The 24,639-nt window shown below is 35.8% G+C and overlaps 1 protein-coding gene across 14 annotated transcripts in view; it reads right to left on the reverse strand.

Annotated features, from left to right (window-relative positions):
• Positions 1-24,639, reverse strand: part of LOC135195732 (protein turtle-like) — a 346,860-nt gene that overhangs the window by 114,297 nt on the left and 207,924 nt on the right. For 6 of the 14 annotated variants that reach the window (XM_064222164.1, XM_064222165.1, XM_064222159.1 and 3 more), the window contains 11 exons: positions 20,567-20,685; positions 16,330-16,558; positions 15,797-16,072; positions 15,182-15,469; positions 14,430-14,620; positions 12,993-13,073; positions 12,526-12,654; positions 11,938-12,209; positions 9,072-9,244; positions 2,781-2,852; positions 1,814-1,891 (listed from right to left, as the gene is read on the reverse strand). In XM_064222164.1, the coding sequence (XP_064078234.1) occupies positions 1,814-1,891; positions 2,781-2,852; positions 9,072-9,244; positions 11,938-12,209; positions 12,526-12,654; positions 12,993-13,073; positions 14,430-14,620; positions 15,182-15,469; positions 15,797-16,072; positions 16,330-16,558; positions 20,567-20,685 (1,908 nt within the window). Of the gene's footprint in view, positions 1-1,813; positions 1,892-2,780; positions 2,853-9,071; positions 9,245-11,937; positions 12,210-12,525; positions 12,655-12,992; positions 13,074-14,429; positions 14,621-15,181; positions 15,470-15,796; positions 16,073-16,329; positions 16,559-18,100; positions 18,176-20,566; positions 20,686-24,639 lie in introns of those variants that run through there. The other 8 variants (XM_064222170.1, XM_064222166.1, XM_064222172.1 and 5 more) reach the window with 4 other exon arrangements.

Below are 24,639 nucleotides of genomic sequence, written 5' to 3' on the forward strand. Positions count from 1 at the left end.
AAACTGTCTATAATAAATATGAAGCTTCATCTTGTTCTTGTGTTGAAACCCTCTTTTAAAGGGTGCTAACTAACTTTTCATCTCTTTCTACTATAGTACTGACTTTTATATACATCCATTCTAAAATGACACTGGAAAAATGAAAGTCCATAGAATGGTGACTAAAACCTACAGCAATTTATTTAAATGACAAAGAGCTGAGAACATCTCATCTCATATCAGGTAAGCTGGGAAGTTTATCAGCCAGCCCTCTTGAAAAATATCTTCATTATGGCTGTCTTCATATAACCTTTCCTCCTCAATAACAGTCTGAAGACAGCTTTTCCCCCTCTGACACACGTCCACGTTCTTCCACCCCTAACCTGGCCTTCCAGTGGATCTTTCCTCTGTTTTCCAATCTAAACATGTCTTGGGACTTTCTAACCTTTAACATACACTTCACATGTCTAAACCACCTCAATTACTGAGGCTTCTCTCAGTAATGTCAAAAGGGCCAAAAATTTATGATCTTCTCTGTTGTCCCCAATCTAGTCGCATAACATCTTTTATTACTAAAATCTCTTCCATTTCAGCCACTTATAGTTGGCTTTCAGAACATGATATAAGTGTATAAAGATGCATGACATGGTTAAGTTTCTATATTTCATAAATATGGCTATATGATGTCCCATTTCTATATTTCATATATGGCTAAAGGATGTCAGAGTTATGAGTTATTTCCAGTTTGGAATCATTATTAACAAATATCAAATTTAGATATTTAAAACTTCTAGAATGATGATGAGTCCCACCTTTAAATTAAGTCTACTTGCTTGGAAGCTCCTAAGGACTATATAAAAAAAGAAGAGATGAATGAATGTGAAAATGAATACACGCACCCCCTCAAGATAAACTAATAGAAAGAAGAGAGCCTTTGATGAGATAGTCAAGGGAGGGGGCTTCCACCTTGCAGAGAGGTTTCATCTTTCCTGGAGTTGTTTACTCTTAACAGATAGCCAAGTATGACTAAAAGTACAAAGGCTAATGAATACTGTATTATGATAAAATTTTTCCATACATCTTGCTCCTACATAATCTTATATATAGTGAAATTTTCAATTTGGAAACATGTATCTCGTATTAAAATTTTTATGAACTACCGATACCTCCTTCGGTCAACACATCTGAGCATGTGTGCTTGACATTTTTGAAAAGCTAAAGAATTGTACACATAAGTCTTAAGAGTAATATAAGTTACAACAATCCACATAATGTACATATTCTTTGTGTTCACTTTGATGTTTTAAAAAATTTAGTCTCTGGTGTCTGGAAGAAAAGTACCTAACTAAAGAATTCTTTAAAATATTTCATACTAAATTTAAATTTTTGAGTTTTATCATGCATCCTCAAACTTAGGACAAACCTATGAGACAGCCATACTAAACAGACAATATAGTATTTGCACATGAAGACAAATTAAAATGTAAAAAACTAGAATAGGAGACTGAAAACGAGAAAGGTGAGATGGTGATCTAAAGGCATGAGTCAGAAAGGGCCTCTCCTGGTCATAAAATAATTCAGCAGGCTTATGAGTGGGAAATCCAGTCAGACTTTCTACACCTTGTTTGATGTTGAAAATTCAGAAACAGAAAATTGTGCTTATTTCACAAACAGTCAATGGAAGACCACAGGAAAATACGTAGTGTACAAATCTTGAGTTTGTTTTCAGTTTTCAACAGAAATATAAACTTAAAATATAAGAAACCAATTAAAGTAAAGCAACATTGTACTCATTATAACAAAATAATAAATTGCAAAAAATAACAAGCAATACCTGAAGGATTCAATATCGTTGGAACATAAGTTGATCCCGAGGAATCCGTTGGGAACACAACCATGCTATAATCATATACTGCAAGTTGAGGTACATGAAATTAGAAACATAAAGGATAAGCTGCATCTTGACACAACTCTTCAGTAATGCAAATCTTGGAGCTCCATGCAAAGGTTGGGAAAACAAAATAAAAAGTCTCATTTCTCATAAAACACATCCCATACATTAAAGGAAAAAGCAAATAAACAGGAATAAAATCAAAACTCAAGGTTCTGATGTCAGATCTCCCAACCTAATCATACCAAGGGAGAATAACAAAGCACAATACCCATTGTTCATCTCAGGTAAAATTATATGTAGCACTAATAAAAAAAAAAAAACTCCATTGGTGGCCCATGGTTATCTATCATCCATAAGGATAATACAAGGCTAACATGTCATGCAGATCAAAATCATGCATTTCTAATTGGCCAATGCCATGGTAAGAAAGAGCAAAAAGATTGGTATCACTGATGCAGTGGTGGACTTCAAAAGATTATCACTACATCTACACATGCCTATATAAAGGAATAAATGGATAACAAAAGAATAACAATCAAAGGAATGAGATCATGAATGGCATGGTAATGAGATAATGACATGGCTAATGAAAAGAATGAGACCCAGTGTATGAGTTACATTTAAAAGAAAATAACTTTCATGAAAATATATATTGTATGGGTTCCCTCACTTTGCAACTGAGTGTATGGTATATTCCTGAGCAAAAGCAAAGCAAAAGCAATAAGGACTACAATATCTAATTTAATATATTTGATCACATGGATAAAATCTAAAATCTGGAAATGTGGTGCCAAATTACCATAATGAATATGCTACACATATAACTACATCACATTTCTTCCAGCTAACATAAGCATTCCCATTATATAGAGAGGGTATGAGGAATATGAAGAAATAGAGACCTTACCGGGTGTGGAGCCTGGTTCAGCTGTCGGTAAGTTAGACCCAGGAGACGAGCGCACTTCAGGATTTCCACCACCTATCCATGGCCAAGCGTTGGCGAGGTTACAAGCAAGAAGAAATGCCCAAAGTTGAGAAAATAATGTAGTGGAAAATGAAGCAGAATAGATTTAAGAAAAAGTACAGACTTAAGTATTGTATAGAAGAAATAGAACATACACTATTAAGAAATGTCAAACCTTCTATTCAATACTTATACACCTTTCCAAAATAATTCTTCTTTATATACTGTACAACCTACAGCCTTGCTAGGGCTTACTACTTTATTGAGAAGAGATGACTGACAGCAAATTTTTCAGATCTAGTTCTCTAAGAGGTGAAAAATTCCCTGAAGTGAGATACTTGTATGTGTGCTTGTTATCCAGCACATAAAAGTAAGACCACCCATAGAGGATGCTTCAGTAAGCTAGAGAACTTTAGGTCAAGGATGGGGAATGAAAATGATTCTGTAGAGGAGATGGCAGTCCCATAAACCTGAAAAGAGGTTTACCCTGCTCTTTTGAAACATATAAATCAGATAGTATGCTGGTGAAATAAAGGTCTAATGCCCATTGAGGTGGATCAGAAATGAATGTATTCGGTAATTCTTGAGACTAGTTTCTTTCTTGAAGAAAGAAAAGCTTGTACTGAAGAATTCTTGCTTTTGTGTATGTGTGTGTGTGGGGATGCAGGGAGGGGGTGGATGTAATCCAAAGCAGACACACCATCAACATTCATCCACCCATAGGATGTCTGCTGACATGGAATGAGGCAGGATTTCCTCCAGATAATACAAGTTTATGAGAGATTTAGACAGGTATTTATGTATCAAGGTTTTCTTCCACCAGACAGAAGGGCTTTAGTATAATTAAAGAATTGGCTTAATTTTGGCTAAAAATTTATGTAAGTTGAAAGAGAAGTTGTGATGAGTCGGTGGAAAATGCAAAGACAAGTATCAGAGTTAGAAGCACAAGGAATAATAAATATTAATGCATTTGTCTTTCGGAGACTCAACCTCACTCCTTGTGAAAAGTATTACAGATGTAAGTTAAAGAAAAGCATTACAGATGAATGAGAAGAGAGGAAGTTCTATTAAGGAAGATCTAGCAGACTGAAATTAGAAGAATTTGGATCTTGTACCATAATTTAATCTGTAATCCCTTTAGTATGCAAGATCTTGGTAAAATTCTGGTCAGTCATCCATATGCATCAAACTGATAGTCTCTAGCAAGGCAATAGCTTGTAAATTGTAAAAATATGATACAATCACAATTATTTACGCCTTAATAATATACACTACATTGCCTAGTTTACTATACATGTGATAAAAGACATCACAGATAACCAAAACCAACTACATATACATTACTGGACTGAGCTCACTATACTTTGTTCCCATTTAATGGTCATTATGAATACTAACATTTATCACTTCTGGCTTCCCTTTAAGTTTTTCTTCCTAATGGTTAACAATTTCTTCATAAACAAATTCTATGGTATACCAATAAAGTTTTAGGACATTTCCACGAATGATAATGTTCCTTGATCACTTTCACTTCAATGGAAACAAGCTACAAACATTGAAGGCAAAAATTAAACCAACTTCATTTCAATCCTTCAATAATATAAGCAAGAACTGAACTGGAATTTCATGTCAAACTTAAATACTGTAAGTATTTAAATCTCATAAAGTAATACTTGATTAGTCAGACTTCAGTCATTCAGGTTTTGGGATAAATATGCGTGGGTAGGAAAAAAAAGCATTAATCATACAGTCAGTTACTGAACTTCATGTGGGACAGCTGTATTGCTAATTTAATTCATTTGAATCCCCCCAGTAATTGGTGTTATCATAATGGACCTTAATAAGCATTAAACTGATTCTGTGACCTCTTGCATATGTAAGAATACAAAACTGAAGATGTTAACTATCAAAGGGTGCCTTTCCTCCTAACATGGAAGCTAAATAAGTAGTTCATCATGTCCTGAGAATGGAATAGGCTAGGTAAGCCAGACTTTTCAAAACAAGATGAAGTTTCCAAATATACAGAGCTCAAAGCAGCCATATAAAAGTGGTGCAAAAGAACAGTCTTGTTGTTGTTGTTTATAATAGTACTGATACTCAAAGTGAAATATATTACTTAATGGCAAATGGCTTCTAAGAATTTACAGCAAGGAATGGTTGGTTATTGTATGTACTACTTTCACTTATGGGCTTTTTATCTCTATTATAAGGTGCCTAGAGAAAGTCTTAGTTCAGACTTACACATCAATGAGTCTTTATCCAAAAAGATGACAAATGTTATAATAAAATAATAATCATCATCATCATTATCAAGAGCAAATGTGACAGAGGAAGATGGGGAGGATCACGTCATGGTGGAGAGGTAGGTGTCAAAAGTGGCAAAACATGTCTGTTACCTTGGACACACTTGACTGTGAAACAAGGATCAAGCAGACAGTGTACAAATTGCTGCAGCCTGGATGGAACAGAAGGTGACAGCTAGACTAGTATACTGGTAAATAAAAATTTCCCATTTTCAGAAAGTGCAAAGATTTATGATGAGTGTATAAGACTTCGACATATTTAGGCAGTGGAATAGAGATTTTGAAAAAGTAGGACTACAGGAGCTTAAGAGTTGTGGCAGTGAAAGTTCAAAAGTAATAGATATGAAGCAGCAAGATGAATGTTCCTAAGTGACAAGGAACATGGTGGCATGGAAAAAAAGGATATATGAAGCCAGAGACCTTATAGGAGCACAGGCTGAAAGGGTAAAAGGCAGAGGTGGGTGAACACTCATTTTGTGTCTAACCCCATAATTGGAAAACTTGGGGTAAAAAAAAACATTGATGATAATGATGAAGATAAGTCTTAATATATGAAAAGTAATTTTTATTGCTCTTTAATATTCAAGGTTTAAAGAAAAAACACTGCAACTGTCACAAAATTACAAAGAATTTAGGGACACCACACTTTGCAAGAAATAGGATAGGATAGAGGTCATTGTTATAGTCCAACTCACCGAGTATTTACTGTACACTGTATAGCTGTTCATTCAATATTGCAATCTTACATGAAAATGCATTATCAAAAAACATAAAAGCAGTTTTCAAGTTCCACAGATTCAACCACTCTTTTACAATAACATTCACCAGTCAAGGAGGTACCCCAAATATGAATCTGTATTTAGCAAGAGCAGCAGCATCTGTGCAAATGATGACATCGCCAATAAGACACACTCATAAAGTAGTTAAACCTAATCACTGAGCCAGTAAAAGGAACACTTCTTTGGCAGCTTCACAGATGAAAATGCAAAGCAAGTGCACAGAAGTTTTTAAAGTGCATGTCTAAATGTGTTCATGGAAGTTTTTGGCTAAGGAGCTTGTGGAAAATGACCAAGCACATACTTTTGCTGAAACTTCATGACCAATGACCAATACTTACTATTCCAATTAAGATTATTATTGAGGCATGTACTAACTTAATTTTCCATTTGTGGGGACTGAATAAGTGGAGAGCAAATTGCATCATCTGCATTATGCATTATGTTACATTCTAGATAATAAAGGCCGTTACTTAGTGGTGAAAACGAGATAACAGCTAAGGTCCCAAGCACTATTCAATAGAATTACCACATGAGACAGGTTTGTGCTAACTGAAATGCCAACAACACTATAGAATGATAAAAAAAAACATAGAATGAGAGCAAGCACATCCCTTCCACCACCTAATTCAAAGACTAGCCATATGGTTAATGAAGTCAAAAGAACAATAAATCAAACAATTTTAACAAGAATAAAAATATACAATTTTTCCATGTGCAAAGTGGACTGAGTGACGATTGGAAAGCATTCAAATGCAAGCAAAGTCACTGTACCATGTTCCGAATACTGCACAGGATAATAGAACACTTTATGATCAGTGACATAGCAGGTTTCATAAGCTGACCAAAAAAGGAAAATCCAACTAACAGGAATACACAAACTCAACACCTCTCCTAAAACAGTTAATTAAATAAAGACATGAACACAATTTTGGCATCACTTGATTTGAATGAAATTCAAATATACTTGAATGTAAAAAATAAATATATTCTGACCTATAACAAAAGTTGGCAAAAAAATAAAGCAAACATAAATTCAAAGGACAACAGAAGAAATAAAACATCTGTCTCTTTAACAAGAAGAGACTAAACAACAAAATCCAGAAATAAATACAGATGACGAATAATACATAGTACGATATTATTCCTTAACAGCAAAATGGAAAATAACCATAACAAGAAGAAAATTTAGAAAACCAATTGAAAGAAGACTTACTACCAAGACACTACTTTAAAGTTCAGGAAAAACAAAAGTGTGACTTTCTGTTCAAGTCACATGACAGACCCACTACTGGCGATGTCATCACTTACTGGGGTATAAACACTTAAGCTAAATTTAGATTCAAGTTTTGTGTCATAGTTTGACCACTGAAATACAGGTATTGCAAAACAATGATAATTGTTCTCAGTAGATCGGACATATGAAAGTATATTTTGCTAATATTCTCAGTACTACATTTCTTGTCCACCCTATACAGTACTCCTGCTAGAAGCCTGCATAAGCAAACATTCTCAATAAAAATTCATTTACAGTAATGTGAAAAGAGACAATTTCACCATACATAAACTCATGTTTCATCTCACAACAAGCAATGATCAGACACCCTTTCATTAAGATCCAAGAAGTAGATGAATAAAATAAAACGAAAAAGATCTATGAAAGCTGCAAGATGGATATAGCAACAATGAAGAGGACGCTATCATTCTAAAATACTGAATGTGTCGGCTTTGGCTTAGCAGCAATTGATGAAGGCTAATATGGACACTTCAGGTATTATTTGTGAAGGCGTGAGTGAGATTATTATGCAATGAAAGACAATTATTGCTGAGAGCACATTAACTTAATCGGACTAATGTTGTTACGTGACCTTAAAAAGCTGTCAAGAATGATCAAGCATGATAACAAAAAATATGCATATGCTTCCAAATTAAAGCATAATTTCTATTTTCATGACCCATACACTTTTTAAAACAATTCATAGCATAAACTGAAATTCTCTTCATGAACCAATCATTAAAAACAGGTATATAACAACAGAATGAAACAGAGCAATATATTAAAAAGACATGAAGGTACCTGAAATCAAAACTTTTAAGATATAAATTATAAAAGCAAACATTACTCGTTCTGCTTGCTTCTTAAAAAGGCAAAGTATCTTGAACACGCTCTTTCAAATAAAGATTTACTAAAGAAAATTAAAAATAAAATGACCTCAAGTAATGAATGAGGAGAGAGAGAGAGAGAGAGAGTAGAGAGGAAGACCCGAAGAGAGGAGAGAGAGAGAGAGAGAGAGAGAGAGAGAGAGAGAGAGAGAGAGTCGGGTACCTAGGTGATTACAGACTTACCTAATTTGACGAGAAAATCTAAATATGATATATAGCACACCTAACTTATTCTTCAATAGATATGCACATCTCTCAAGTAAATAAAATCATTAACAATCATAATCAACAACAAGTCTAAACAGCTATGCTATTTGTTATTTTCTAGTTCATTACAGGCATAGTAACTTTACAAAAATTACTTCACAGAAATGCAAAAACAAAGGTTTAAATCTTTATCAATAAGGACAAGCAAAGTATGCCTTGAGCCAACTATGCTGAACTTCAAAGCATACAGTTAACAACAGCTCAATTTCTCATACGTATTTGTACCTGATGCATACACTTTTTCACTGATAGGTGGAAATCTACAAGACTCTAGAGAACCAAACTAAATCAATAATGTAAATGAGCTCAGGAATTCATATCCACCACTGCAAGAGAAAAAATCCTGTAGAGTCAAACAGTTTCAGTCTAAGACTCTACAGTTCAGTGAAGAATATCTACTCTTTTCGAAATAACCTTCACCGTGTTAGTAACCTATTATTTATGTTATTCTTTACAGTGCTAAGAAAAGGAAAACTATACACTACAGTCAGTGTAAACACTACAGTGCAACTGGGCCATATTCACTGTCATATCAACTTGAACCTACTCACCGTATGAGAATCAAGTCCACCTTGGATTCTTTTATTTTTTACATAAAAAAAAAATGCAACGTCAGCACTTCAATGAATGATCGTCAGCGGCAAATTGACAAAAACATTTTGTTTTCTTTTTCTTAGTTTCAGCATCCTCTGCTTAATTAATCTAAGCAAATTTAACCAACATACCTGTTGTCGTAGCTGTTACTATATCGGAAAACATTCCATCTCCCAGAGCATTTTTTCCCTGAACTTGAAATTCATAAGTATAATCAGGCATCAGATTATGAATAGTAACACTTGTACTCCCTGGTGGTTTAACATCAATTTGAGACCAAGTGCGGGACCCTTCAACTCGATACCTGAAAAACACAAAACAGTAAACATAAAAATCATGTCATCAAAAAGACGACAGTTAATCACAAAAATTCACCTTGTAAAACAAGTATATTTTTTCAAATAAATCTTCTAGTGCTTCTTTACAAACCAGTGCCTTAGACTTAAGCTGTGGTCTGAAATGTGTAATTTTACACAATCTCCTCCAAAAATAGTTTCTGTGGATTTGTCAGTATCCCAGAAGAGTATAGGCAGCGGTATCTGCACTAGAATGGAGGAAACAGAATGGGACCTTGAGGTAAGGTTGTGGTCTGTGTGCACTAAATTTGAAATTCGTTCCAAAAAATTTTAATACACTCTATAATACAAAATTATTGGCTTAGAATAATGAATACCTTCTGTATATTTGAAGGTGACTAAAGAGGATATAATTCTCTAACTGGAATACCATAATCAGGCATCTTGCCAACCTATTGGATTGCTTTGATTTACAGTACAGATTTTTGGCATTATTCCAAGCACTGGAACAACTAAGGCCATTCAGCGCTGAAACAGAAATTGACAGTAAAAGGTTTGAAAGGTGTTACAGGAGGAAAACCTCACAGCTGCACTATGAAACAATTGTTAGGAGAGGGTGGACAGTAAGATAGAAGAAAGAGATTATGAACAGAGGTACAGTAAAAGGAATGAAAGTAGTTGCAGCTAGGGACTGATGGGACACTGCAAAGAACCTTAAGGGTGCCGGCCGGCTGATGCCATTTTTTAAGGACAGGACTTTGACATTCATACCACTTAATAAGGTGACTTGGGACATCTCCAAACCACATATGATTTTCGCTTCTGACCTTCGGTTTTGTGACGCCAGGGCGATTTATCCCGAAAATAACCATTTTTCAAATTCTATCTCCTCCCTTGATATTTCATATTAAAACCTGGGATTACTACCATGTATAGACCTGATGTAGACCTCCAATCAAATTAAGTTTTTTTTTTCTAAAAGTAATTTTTTGGCTAGATATGAATTTTTCATTATGGTAAAACAATAAACCCTATAAATCAGGAAAAAAATTTGTAATAAAAATATGAAACAAAAACTGGAAAAAGGGCTCTATTTGATTGTTCTATAATGTTTTTCTAAGTTATATACCAAATTTCAATGCTATAGCTTTTAAAACTAAGTGAGAAGATAGAATTTGAAGGTCAATAATGATTATTATGAATGTATATTTCTTTTTTGGGTATTAATAAACCAAAACTAAGTTATTTATCATAATTCAATCATAAATGACGATCCCTTTGCTCATATATCGTAGCCTGTGGCACTGCATCAGGCAAGACAGGGCACTCCTTCCTATGCAACTCTCTCTCTCTCGCCTTCACTAACTCGGCTTATTACGGCAAATTTTCTTCTTCTGTATGTTAGCGAGATGTTTTGCTTCTGTATGTTTCCTCTTTGGCATGATGAAATTCTTGCCGAAAAAAAGATAAACAAACGTAAAAGCAAAGATAATGTCAGAACTGAAACTCGAACGTGTACTCTCTTTTTCAAATTCCTTTTTGGGTATTAATAAACCAAAACTATGTTATTTATCATAAATGAAGATCCCCTTGCTCAAAGATTGTAGCCTGGGGCACAGTGTGACGTGTGCGTCAGGCTAGACGGGGGCGTTACTTACTATGCAACCCTCCCTCCCTCTCTCTCTTCTCTAACTACGCTAATACCGCGTATATTATGATATTCTGTAATCATATTAGAGCGAATTTTCTTCGACTGTATGTTAGCGAGATGTTTTGTTTGTCTTTTCCTCATTGGCATTATGAAATTCTTGCTGAAACAAATATAAACATACGTAAAAGCAAGCAAATGTCAGAGGTGAAACTCGAACGTGTGCACTACATGAGGTTTGTGCTCGCACTGAATCATGGTTGGTAGCTGACTTCCCTTCTGTGACTCATGGAATCTCTACAGATGCCATTGCTCAAAATTTCTTTGACAATAATCATAAAAATTTACAATAACAGAACAAATATTGCATTTTCTTGTACGGATGAATGTTTTTGGCTTATTGAGTTATGTTTACTAATTACCCTGTAACTATGGAAGTAAGAGGAATTTTGATGAAATATTTCGTATATGTATTCTGCATTGCCATCCGAAGCTCCATGAATTTTTTCATGACTGCATTTTTTGCCCTATGCCCCATTATATAAGGGTTCTGGCCAGCCCCTTAAGTAATGCCTACATTGCACCGAATGAGGTGTCAACCTATTGGAGGATGCAGGTTCACTGAGTTCATGTTATAATTAAGCTCTTGCTAGTTTGCTAATGACATCAAAACTACTTTATAGAGGTTCTAGATGGTTTCCAAAAACAGAACACTACTAATAAAACTCAAAGTGATAACAGACGGGAATAAGATCACAGATGAAAGTATGCTAGAATATACTTGTTAACAATTACAAGACCAAATGCTCACAGTGAGTGGGGTGAATTCAAAACATGGGGTTCTTTACTGACACTGATTTGGAACCTTCCTCCATTGGGGTACTGTGAGTTATTTCAATTTTCACAAGTATGCATGTACTGTAGAGAGTTGCACATCTCAAAGCGAAGCACAATGTTGTCTGAAGCAATGGTCTGTTCCATAGGAACAAAAAACACGATGATAATAAATAATTATGAAATATTCAAAATCATGAAAGCTCCACACTAACTTACCATATAGTGTAGTGCTGCTCCCAATCTTTTCCACCAGGATAACCAGGAAGCCATGAAAGCTTCACACTAAATGGCTTGGTTTCACTAGTGATATTATATGGTGGATGTGGAGTTGTTCCCTCTACAAGCAACTGTGTTGCTGCTACCAATGTAGCTATTTCATTGCTAACCATGCATTCATAATAAGCATGGTCACTTTTTCGTAGGTTGCGGATGGTCAGATTGCCATTACCGAGGTCGGCACGATCTCTCGGTAAATTTTGGCCATCTCGCTGCAAGACAAAATAATAGTTCCTACATTAATCTCAAAGCCAGTGCTCTGGTACGATTTACTTTATTTCTATGCGAAAAAGAATACATTAAAAATCCACCTATCATAAGGATAAAGTATTTTTATACTTATTATGTAGCTATTTATAAATCTGCAAAAACTAGCATAATTCCTTGATATAGACTGTGGCATAATTTGTTAACCCCACATTAAAACCAAAGGCATGTAAATGACACACCACATTCACTCTAGGTAATGCCCTAAAAAAATGAAACAATTCTGGTGTTACTGAAGCAGAGCACTAAATTAAACCTTACCCGTTTCCAAGTGACTTCTGGTGATGGTGAACCTTGGCCACCACATACCAAAGTCACTTCCTCACCAACTTGCCCATGATACTGTGGCTGGGGTCTAGGATTAAAGATTGGAGGATCACGAACAAGCACCTGCAAAAGAGAATTATTGCTCTATGTATTTTACCAAATTAACAAGTCACATAAAGAAAACACATTATGCAACATCTTGAGTTGAACATAAGCACAAAAGACAGTAATATGGAAGACAAAATTTATCACAAAAATAATTTTGAGGTGGCATTCTTTTAAGAAAGAACACCACACTCTAACAGTTTACCTCAGTTATAATTTATTTTTATGAGAAACAAAGGAATGAAAATTAAAACTGAAATGGAAATGGAAATAAAAAGCTTCATTATAGTTGGGTTTGGGGTTTGAATACAATATCTCAATCCAGTCTACAAATATCTCAAAAGATATTGACAAACCTCCATATCCCCAGATGAACCTGCAGTAGTGTGACGATTGTAGGGAGTGCAGCTGTAACGACCTTGGTGTGACTGATTTACCTGTGAAGATGAAAATTATTAAATCAAAACCTCAATAACATATACGTACATGTGCACTGTTCCTCAAAAGTCTTTGAATATGTGACAAGTGTTTCGACCAATCTCTAGTAAAATATTCTTGCTTCTGGTTTACATTTACAAAAATGAGAATAACTAACTACCACAATGCCAGCTCTGAGAATATTTTATTCGTTATACAATAATTAGGATAATTCCCTCTAAAGCCCGACCTACAGTACTTGTTAAAAGTTAAGATGCCTGCTTCCAAGAAATAAATGGTATACAGTATTACTGCTGTGGTTTTAGGAAAGTTCAACCAGCATCTTTATCAATTAACCTATTGCCTCCTTACATAATCTAGCTTTGGTACACTAATGAATGACAGCATACTGTTAATATTTTCCTGAGGTCATGGATGTGAATGCCTGTCTGCAGATGTTAGCAACAGAATGATAGAAAAGTTGTTTTCTGATGCTGGAGGTATACCAAGAGATACTGATATTGTACACAACTAAGAGAAAGGTTGACTTATGTTGACAGTGTTCAGTTTCTAAACTCACATAAGACTCATCCAAAGGATCTGTTTCTAAAGGAAAGATTAAAACTGAAGTAATATAAAGTTACAGAAGTTGGGTAGCTTAATAGGAAGAAACAAAAGGGAAAAACATGGGAAAGTAAAAGGTAAAAGCATTTGAAGCCAAGGATAGCTGTAAAGAGCCTTTAGTAAGATCTACCCTGGGCTACACAAGGTACACTGTAAGTGGTGTACCCTAAGGCCACTTCCCTCTAAAGATATCCCAGATTCCAAGAATAAGACTCTACTGTACTAATACAATCATAATGCATAAACTTTCTAGAGTATCTGGATACAGTGGCAGCCCAGCCATGACCCCACACCTTTGTTTCTTTTTTGGTTACATCTGCAATCATGCTTCCACAGTTAAAATTATGTTACTATAACATCTAGCTCCAGTACAGTAATGCAAGAATGAAGAAAATTTGGAACAGGTTAACAATGTTCAACTCACCTTTCAAACCATTACTTTACATAAAGCAAGGTTATAGTCACTGTATGGATACACAGCAACAGCTAATTTACTTGTTCATTGACATTCCTCACATTTCCACATAAATACAATACAAGGATATGTATTGTTATGTAGAATTTGTGAACATCAAGAAAGTTGGGGGGAAGCAGGATTAGTGAATAAATTGCTAACCCATCAGATATAAAGTGCTCCCTCCTAAATAACAATCTACGTAATACTTCCCCAAATATTTACTAGTGTAAACCACTTGACAATAACAAGAGATTCATACACTTTACAAACAAAAACTGCACCTTTTGGTTCTTACCTTCGTTATTAGTAATGACCCATTATTAAGTTTAACAACAGTGCTTTCATTCTCTGCATCAAACAATCTTTTGTCCTTAATCCAAGTTACAAATTGAACGGGAGGATTGCTTTTAATAAAGCATTTGATAATTCCTTGTTGCCTAAATGGTAGGTACTGAACGGTAGGGGTATACGTCACACGTGCAGGGTCTGTAAAAGAAATTTATTCTATAGCATTCGTCCTAAACTATGAGCAGTAGCAATAATTTTAGCACAACTATATCAAATTAGAAGACTTCTTTCAAATCAAGTTAACATAAATATTAGGGTTCATACGAGTCGGGAGAAAGTCACACAGACAGAAAATATTGTGGCATTGTCTTATTTTAGAATATATATACTACATATATTGATATTTTATAGGATACATTACAAAACACCATTTTTGCCACCATATTTATCACTCAAAAGACAAGTAGCAAAGAGCTCTCGTACTCTATGTTGCATTTGTGATTATCAATACCAGTTTGAGTTGCAGTAAAGTAAACAATGCGATAAATGTTTTTCATGCTATAATACATTTATATATTTGCAAATTTTAGTAACATTTACATTTATTAAACCAAGAGGTCCTGATATAATGTAACTTATATCTGCTCGTTGACTGATATAATCTTAAAAGCATAACTCCTTAAAGGGGGACTTTCTACTATAAGAGAACAATTTTGTATACATAATGTGAATGGTAAACAATATAGTTTACAGACTTACATTCTACGTTGAGAAAAGCTGTCGCTCGTTGAGGTGTTCCAATACCGTTGGAAACCTCACAGGTAAAGTAGCCTCCATCATCTGCACTGGTTGGATTAATGACTAGACTACCATCTCTCCTTATAATGGAGCGAGTATCCAGCCAGGAGAGTTTATTGATGGCAACCCCCTCTCTTTTCCATGTAACGGTTACATTCCCAGGCAATGCTTTCGCTTCGCACGGAAATTCAGCTTTCTCTCCCTCCTGTTTGGTTTGATTGTGAGGTGGTGTGATAATGACAGCACCTCCTGTAAAGTGGAAAAGGGAAAAACAAATAAGACTCATGTAAAATTCTTTAACCATTCATACCACCATACTAATGATACTACATGGTTTATGACAGCTAAAATTATCATCATAATAGCCCCCTCTTCACTGGACACACAAAAAGTAAATGCTGGATAATGGGAACTTTAAAACAAATCAATTTTACATATCTCTGGTAATGTGTACTGGAACCTATCATGAGATTTATATCTTTTCTTTAACACAAACCAAGATATGAACCACTCTACTAATCATATACTAAAATCATACAAGGTCACACAAAAATATCAGTACAATTCATGACTAACCTGCAATAACAACTTTGGCTTCGTGGTGTACTCTGCCTTCTGCATTCCTTGCTACGCAGACATAATCCCCTATATCTTGGTCTCTTATCTTATTAATCCTGAGTTCAGTTCCATCATTAAAGATACCTACAGTATCAGAAGGATTCACTGCGTTATCATCACGGAACCAAAATATCTCTGGTTTTGGTGTTCCTTCAGCCTCACAGTTCAAGATGATTGAGTCTCCAATATTAACGTAAGTGACATCATCTGGGGTGGTGGTAAATCTGGGAGGTGCTGTTGGATACAGAAATGAAACATACGTATTAATACAAAAATTGTATCATCAGCCATTTTGAATTCTAAACCCCTAGTTTAAAATGCTATATTTATTTTACCTATGCAGGGTAGAAAGGATATTTTCTTCCGCAATTCCTGGTGATGTGTGAGTGGAAATGTAAAGGAACATACTCAACACATTTGAACTTCTATGGAATGCAGCTCAAGACACAGAAAAGCATAAATCGAACCCAATTACAAAATGCAAAACTCACCGTGAACATCTAAGTGTATCCAAGTGCCATTGTCAGTTGCGCCACTTCTATCTAAGTAGTAGACTTTGCACTCGTACCAGCCTTGGTCCGATTCTCTAACAGAGGTCAAGTTGAGTGAAGCAAGACCAAAGGTGGTATCTGGGTTCACTCGAGATGCCCGCCCCTTGTAGTTGTCCTCGACGTGTGGATCATAACCCTCATACCAAATATAAATGGGAATTTTGTGGTGCTGTCATGGAAAAAATGGAAGGAGATTATTAAGTTGTATGATATATTGATAACACTGGATTACTAACACTGAAGATAGATTGAAATTAAGGATTAAGACATAATTGATTGATTGATTGATTTATGGGTTTTAGGCATAATGCCGAGCAATGGGGCAACTAAGGCCATTCAGTGCTGAAACAGAAATTGACAGTGAAAAGGTTTGAAAGGTGTAACAGGAGGAAAGCCTCACATTTGCACTATGAATCAATTGTTAAGAAAGGGTGGAAAGTAAGATAGAAGAAAGATGATATGAAAGGAGGTACAGTAAAAGGAATGAAAGTAGTTGCAGCTAGGGGCCGAAGGGACGCTGCAAAGAACCTTAAGTAAGGCCTACATTGCCCGCATGAGGTGCATTGACGGCACTACCCCCCTACAGGGATCAAAACATGATGAATTAACAATGAGATCATCAGACTTATGACAAACTGAAAATACATTAACAAGACTTATGATAAAACTCAATGAAGAATTTGACAATTGTTCATGATGGAAAATATGTTGAAGGCTTGCTTAGAAAAAATCTTATTCCTCATCTGTGCAATAGTATGATTGGCAATAGGAATTACGTTGGCTAGCGGTTTATATCAAATGTTTTCACTCCCTTTCTCTCAAACCCACATCAAATGTCAATCCTCAAGCAGAAGTTGCAAACTCTACGTGCTTCTTTCCCTTGCATGTGACGCATTTCAAGCTTTTAGCTACCAACAGCCAAAACTTTTCTATGTTATAGCTAGTACAGTAGTACCTCGAGATAAGAAATTAATCCGTTCCGAGGCGCCCTTAGTATCATGAGGTTTTTGTATCTTGGACCACATTTTACATGTAAAATGGCTAATCCGTTCCAAGCCCTCCAAAAACACCCCAGTAAATAATATTTCCAGACCTAAAACACATGTTCTAGGGTTAGATGCCGATCCGACGGAAGAAATATGACTCTAAAAAGGCAAAATACTGTACATACTTGAGTAATATTCAACTGCATATAATGTTCAACCCAATTTTTACTGCATAGGGTAAAAAACCGCATGGTACAGGGGTGGACCATGTACGATCAATGTGTACAACCCCAAAAAAAGTACAGTAGCTATAACGCGTCCTGACATCGGAGATGGGCATCAGACGCGACTTCTTGTTGGTGAGAAACGGAGCTAAAGACCTCTACTCCGGTGTCAGGACGCGTTATAATGTACTTTTCTTGGGGTTGTACACATTGATCGTACATGGTCCACCCCTGTACCATGCGGTTTTTTACCCTATATTAGGACTTTAACATATGTCCCTTAGCAATAAGCCTAGACTATGTTAGCGGTTGCTACTGTAGCCTAGTCTATGATTCTGACATCTAAACTTAAGAAGCTAAAAGCTTAGAATATGCCAATAAAATGTATAAAATAATCAGTATGTACTCATTTCAAATAATTATTAATTAATCAATAACTATAATACACAAACAAACAAACAAAAAACACCTTCCAACCGATTGTTTACATTCAGCTCTTACCGTCTTACGAGTACCGAACGAACGCCAAGCAATCACTTTTCCTTGGACACAGTAAGCCATAAATTTTCATTAGTATCTCTCTTCAACGAAACTACCAAACAGTATAATAACCATTCATTTCTTTTCTTTATTCTATCTTTACCTAATGGAGACACCGAGTTACTGACAGCTATAATGAAACATATTTGTAACGTAATATTAAAACAGAAGAAGAATTCTGAAAAATACGTATTTGTTGGCAGTCTGATTTATTTTTTATTTTATGATATCTAATTCACAATTTTTTTTATTAAATGTATTGCATGTACTCATTTCAAATAATTATTAAGTAACCATTAACTATAATAAACAAACAAAAACAAAAGCTTCCAAACTTCTGTTTACATCCAGCACTTACGAGTATCGAACGATCGCCAAGCAATCACTTTACACAGTAAGCCATAAATTTTCATTATCTCTCGTCAACTACTGAAACTACCAAACAGTATAATAACCATTCATTTCTATTCTTTATTCTATCTTTACCTAATGTTTTTTTTTATTTAATGTATTGCATGAATAAGTTTTTCAATTTACAGCATCCTTTTACCAATAGAATACTTAAAGCACAATGGGTACCAGATGCTGACCAATAGGAGAGCAGGATCTTATGGGATGACTAGCATCAGGAACCAATGGGAGAGCGGGAGGATGGTGGCGAGTTTACTCAGTTTGCGGCGCGGGAGTTTTAAAATTGCTCTCGGTGGTCCAGGTGAATCTCGGGACTTTACAGCAACAACCTTTCGTATCTTGAAAACTTTTCGTATGTAAAGCTGTAAAATTTTCCGTATTTGCTTTCGTATCTCGAGTTTTTCATAAGTTGAGCCTTTCATATGTCGAGGTACTACTGTACCAGCATTATGTAAATAAACAAGTGGATTATCTTTCTTGCTGATTGAATTGTGACCAGGATAAAATTTTGTGTTAAGATGGTGTGCTTTTAGTTTCACATCCTTCTTATTTTCTATTACTGAATTATGCTCTGAGATTCGATCTCCTTGTATTATATTCATAAAACTAAATCTTGTTATTGTTAAGGATACATAACTGGTACTGTACTGAATCCATTAACATGCCACTAAGATATGTCATTATTTAAAGTGCTTTTTTTGTTAGCTGTAATTTGCTTTATACACCTATATTTATGCATATTTTGACACTGCATCCTTTTATATTCATGGTTTTGAGTTTTTGGTATCCTTCTTATTCATAAGATAGTTATCTGTAAAAAAAGAAAACCTTAGAATTAGAACCACCTAAAGTTCTTTTCTATAAGTGAATAGCATCAATAATTAGTGTTTAAACATTCACTTTACAGACCACGAATTGTTGGGAACGGCTTTCGAACAACCGCTTATTAAAAACTCAACTTGCTTTTGGGGAGAATTTCCATTTCATTATGGGCAACTTGAATGCTTCGGGCTGGGAAAAGAATTAATTCAACACCTGTTTAGTCTGAGGCAATTCAGTGCAATAATAAAGATGGTTTACTCTGGTATAAAACAGATTTCTTAAAGGGAACCCAAGAAGAGTAACATACATAAAATAAAAATAAAACAATGAGAGCATAAAAGAAATAAGTAGGTGTAACATTTGTAAAAAGCAGTAACAAACCAAAAAACAAGATTGATTAAATTTCTTAGTATGAACGGCATACAAAAACCTTTCAGTTTCCAATACTGTTACCAAATTTTTGCAAGGAGTTATCATATCATGATCCATTCTGTTATGTACAAATTGATTTTCCCTAGAGTAAGGGAGGGATGAATAAATGGAATGTGAGTAGCAAGGACCTTAGACTTCTACGATTAGCCTGTACAGCTGAAAGAAATAAAGAGCAAAGAATTCAAGTTAGAGGGTATTGTGGCTATTACAGCTACATATAAAGTACTACTACTGTGCAGTACTTGATTTCGTTACTAGGTCAATAGCGAAGAAAAGGGCATTTAAGGTCAATGAGAAAAAAGCTTTGATTTCATATTGCATTTTTTGCTCGCCTGTGTCCACTAAAGTGTAATAATGGTGAAACACATCTATTTCATTCACCATTTGCCATGTAATATTCATATTTACATATCATAATCTGGCTAGTTCACACACCTCAGCACTTACTGTCTGACTGAACCAGACATTTCCCCATGTGGCCTACAGATGTTTTGCTTCAGTACTGGTGCCGTTTATAAGATACAGAACACTTAATTCCTTGGAATTCCCTTTTTTGTGACACCGTAATCTGCTTTCCTGTATCATAAAGCATCATAACACAGAGAGCTTTATAATACACTATAGAGGTAATTCCTTAGAATTCCCTTTTCGTGACTCCATAATCTCCTTTGCTGTGTCACAGAGCATCAAAACACTAACAGAAGGGAAGCAAAAGACCCAACTTAAAAAAAAAATGAGAGACCAACAAGAATAGACGCTCACCTGTCTCTTCCACTGGATAATGTAAGGTATGTTGGGATGAGACACAGGACAGTTGAGGATGACGGACTCGCCCAGTATGGCAGTGATGTGCTCGGCGTCTCCGTATTGAGAACACACCCCTGAAAGTGAGGAAAAAAGGGGTTAGGGTCAAGCAGTAATTTCTGAAACTGTGACAGAATCAATATACTAAAACAGACTTTTCAATATACAACAACAGACTCTTCAGTATACTAAAACAGATTCTTCAGTATACTACAACAGCCCCATATATCGCAGAGTTTCGGTAAATGGCGGTTTTTGCTTATGGGCACAACCCCGGGAACGGACCCCCCCCCCCCCCCCCCCCCCCCCCCCCCCACCCCCCCCCCCCCCCCCCCCCCCCCCCCCCCCACCCCCCCCCCCCCCCCCCCCCCCCCCCCCCCCCCCCCCCCCCCCCCCCCCCCCCCCCCCCCCCCCCCCCCCCCCCCGGCCGATAACCGGGGACTGCCTGTGTAATACAACATATTCCTCAGTATACAAAAAAACAGACTCTTCAGAGTACTGAAAAAGCAAGTTCCTTTGTGTGTGTATTTCTTTGGCCTATTTTAACTAAGTCCTGATATTTTTTGTGCGAGAAATATTAGGAAAATTACTCCAGAACTATCTCGCAGTCTTAAGGAGACACTAACTGTTATAATTGGACGCACATTTCATGCACCAATTTTATACATATTTATGGGAATAACTATACTTTTAGTTCCCCCAAACACTCAAATTCCTCATTATCATTATTATTATTATTATTATTTTGATGACTTACACTGCAGTTACTTCTTGATAGCTGAAATCATTACAAATTCATTTCATATAATAATAATAATAATAATAATAATAATAATAATAATAATAATAATAATAATAATAATAATAAAACAGTAGAAGAAACATAGATGTTAACAATAAAAACATTAACAATACCAATGGCAAATACAACCCAAAACAAGTCCACACTTTTTAAAGTCTCAGACAGACTTTCATTACCTTACTTAACGTTAGAATCGAGAAAACATGCTTTCACCTCTATCAATAAACTAATGATCTTTTGATATTTATTCCTACTTTATATTATTACTCTTATCCCACCTACCTTTCCCTGCCACCAGTAATTTGAATAGGTATTTTCTCCTCTCTCACTTCATTTCTAACCCCTTTTCTTATCGTCTCCTTCAAAGCTCTGCTTAACTGGGAGTTTAGAGACAACAAACAAACGAGACTGACAACCAAACAATTCATGGTAATGCAAAACCTCGCAGCAAAACTGAGAAGCGGGGCCTTGTGGGTTTTCGCTTATTCAGGGAGTAAGCCTACAAACTACCATGTTTTTCTTTTTCTTGTTGATGCTGTTACTCTTGCTGCTGTTTTTCTTGTTAGGGGGTTAGGAAAGGTCTACGGAAAAGCCTAAAAAGGTCTGAAAGGGGGATTTTAGGATAGGATATTTATAATTAATTTATTAGAATGAAGATGTAAAAAATAATGTCCATGTTAAAAAGTATAGAAAAATAATTTCTAATAGAATATGGTGTACTATTTATTTTAATTTTCGTTGATGAAACAACGCACTATCTGACCGTAGATTTTAGCACGAGGGTTGAGTAAGTTGAAGGTCCGCCTTCGCCTTTGTACTTTACAAGAGGCTTCACACAAGAAGGTATAATTTTATCATCTCAACGAGCAGTGACCAAATGAGTAAAGAGAAGACCTAGATCGAGATGGAAAAGTTACAATGACCAAAAGAGTAACAGCAGGAAATAGGTTGATAGGTAGAAGAGGAACCCAGAATAATAATGAGAGTTACAACTTCAACAAGTGACCACCTGATAATTCCCAAGAAAGGGTGACAAAGAGCTTTTTTTTATTTTAATAACAGGAGTCGGTTTGGATCTTTTTCTTTTTTGTGATAGTTTGAACAAAATTTGGCTGCACTTATAGATTCTCGTAATGAAAGTTTCCCGAGGTTTCATTCTCAAATCATGATTTTCCTAAAGGTAAAATCAATCATTTTCAAGATTGCAATGAAAAGGTATAATACTTTAAATATATATATATATATATAATATTAAATTATATTATCTATATATTAGATATTATATTATAATATCTCTATCATTATCTATATATGTGTGTGTGTGTGTGTGTGTGTGTGTACATATATAATATAATATACTATAAATATATGTAAAGGATGCATGAAAAGTTTTTACTCTTAAAAAAACTACAGAATGTGCCTTTTTTTCCTCTCTCTCTCCCAACACCATCCCGCAAACCCCCGCCCCCTCACCCCCACCCCCAACCCTCCAAAAAATAAAAATAAAAAGTCGTGGAGGGCGACACAGACACATTCTAGCAGAAACGGGAAGCGAGAGGAGCTATTCTACAAAAGACGGAGTAAAAATTCTCTTCCGGTTGCACAGAGATTTTAAAAAAGCCAACAGGAGATTTTTATTTTTTCTCAGTTCCACTCAATGGCTAAACACAAGTGCAAAAGGCGTAAAATAACACTACGCTTCCGTAAGAAGCACCTCGCTTACAAAAGAAGACACATAAAGATATTTTATTCAGTCAGGGCGAGGGGGGAGGGGGTGAGAGTTAAGCTTCTCCTCCTCAACCTCCCCTACCATCCCCTTCCCCACATCACCCCCAACCGATCAATACTTTCACAGGGAAACAATACGATAGCTGAAGTAAATATCTGCCCAGTTACAATACTAAAAAACATCAGGTTACTTAAATTGAGAAGAAGTCCAACGTAAGAAGAAGAAGACTGAAGAAGAAGAAGAAGATAGAAGAAGAAGAAGAAGAAGAAGAGAGAGAGAGAGGAGCGAGAGAGAGAGATGAGAGAGAGAGAGAGAGGACTAGACTAGATTCTATTTTGGTCGAAATGAAGTGGTCTGGATCATAATGTGAAATCAAATGCATAGTTTTCATGATTCATTAGTATGTAATTTGCATTGGTGTATATTAAATTTGGTCTCTCTCTCTCTCTCTCTCTCTCTCTCTCTCGTCAGGATCTCTCTTCTCCTGCTTCCATCACTGTCTCTCTCTCTCATTCTCTGCTTCTTCCAAAATCGATCAAAAATTGAATTAGACATACAAGCATAATTACATCCACACCCCTCACATGCTTGCTTACGAATTATCTAAGAAAGCGTGTCTACTTTAATATACTGAATTCACAATTAATGGTTCTCAGTACACGACGAGCTCCTTACATGATAATGATAATACACCTACCGGATTCCATAGCGCCTCACCCGCCCCCACACTATTTTTTTTTTCTTTTCTTAAATCTTTCACATGAAAGGTAAATAAACTTCCGAGCCAAGAAGTCAGCTGCCAGACATTAGTGGCATAAATCACACCGTTGCAGAGATCTCCAACAGCGACTTCCACCAGAGATCTCCAACAGCGACTTCCACCAGAGATCTCCAACAAAGACTTTGGACTTGGCCACATCATCCTTTGATGGGCTCCTAGACGTCAAATTTCCGACGACAGAGATCGTTTCCACCTCTTGGTGGACACATTCCAAAATTTTTTTCTCTCTCTCTCTGTATAAATTCAAGTCGAACCTTCGTGAATATTTTGAACAAAATCTCTCTCTCTCTCTCTCTCTCTCTCTCTCTCTCTCTCTCTCTCTCTCTCTCTCTCTCTCTCTCTCTCTCTGAACACATGATTATGCTTTATTAAACATATGTTCGTAGTCCACTTGAATATTGCAATATGATATGGTACCCACACTATCAAAAGGATATTGCACAAATAGAGAGTGTACAAAGGTCCTTTACAGCTAGAATAGAAGAAGTTAAGGACCTTGACTACTGGGAAAGACTACAATCCTTAAAATTATATAGTCTAGAAAGGAGAAGAGAACGCTACATGATAATTCAGGCATGGAAACAGATAGAAGGAATAGCAGAAAACATCATGGAACTAAAAATATCAGAAAGAGCAAGCAGAGGTAGATTAATAGTGCCCAAAACTATATCAGGAAAAATAAGGAAAGCACACAGGACATTAATCCACTACGCACCAGC

The sequence above is a fragment of the Macrobrachium nipponense genome, chromosome 16 (genome assembly GCF_015104395.2).
Source record: "Macrobrachium nipponense isolate FS-2020 chromosome 16, ASM1510439v2, whole genome shotgun sequence".
Classification (NCBI taxonomy): domain Eukaryota; kingdom Metazoa; phylum Arthropoda; class Malacostraca; order Decapoda; family Palaemonidae; genus Macrobrachium; species Macrobrachium nipponense.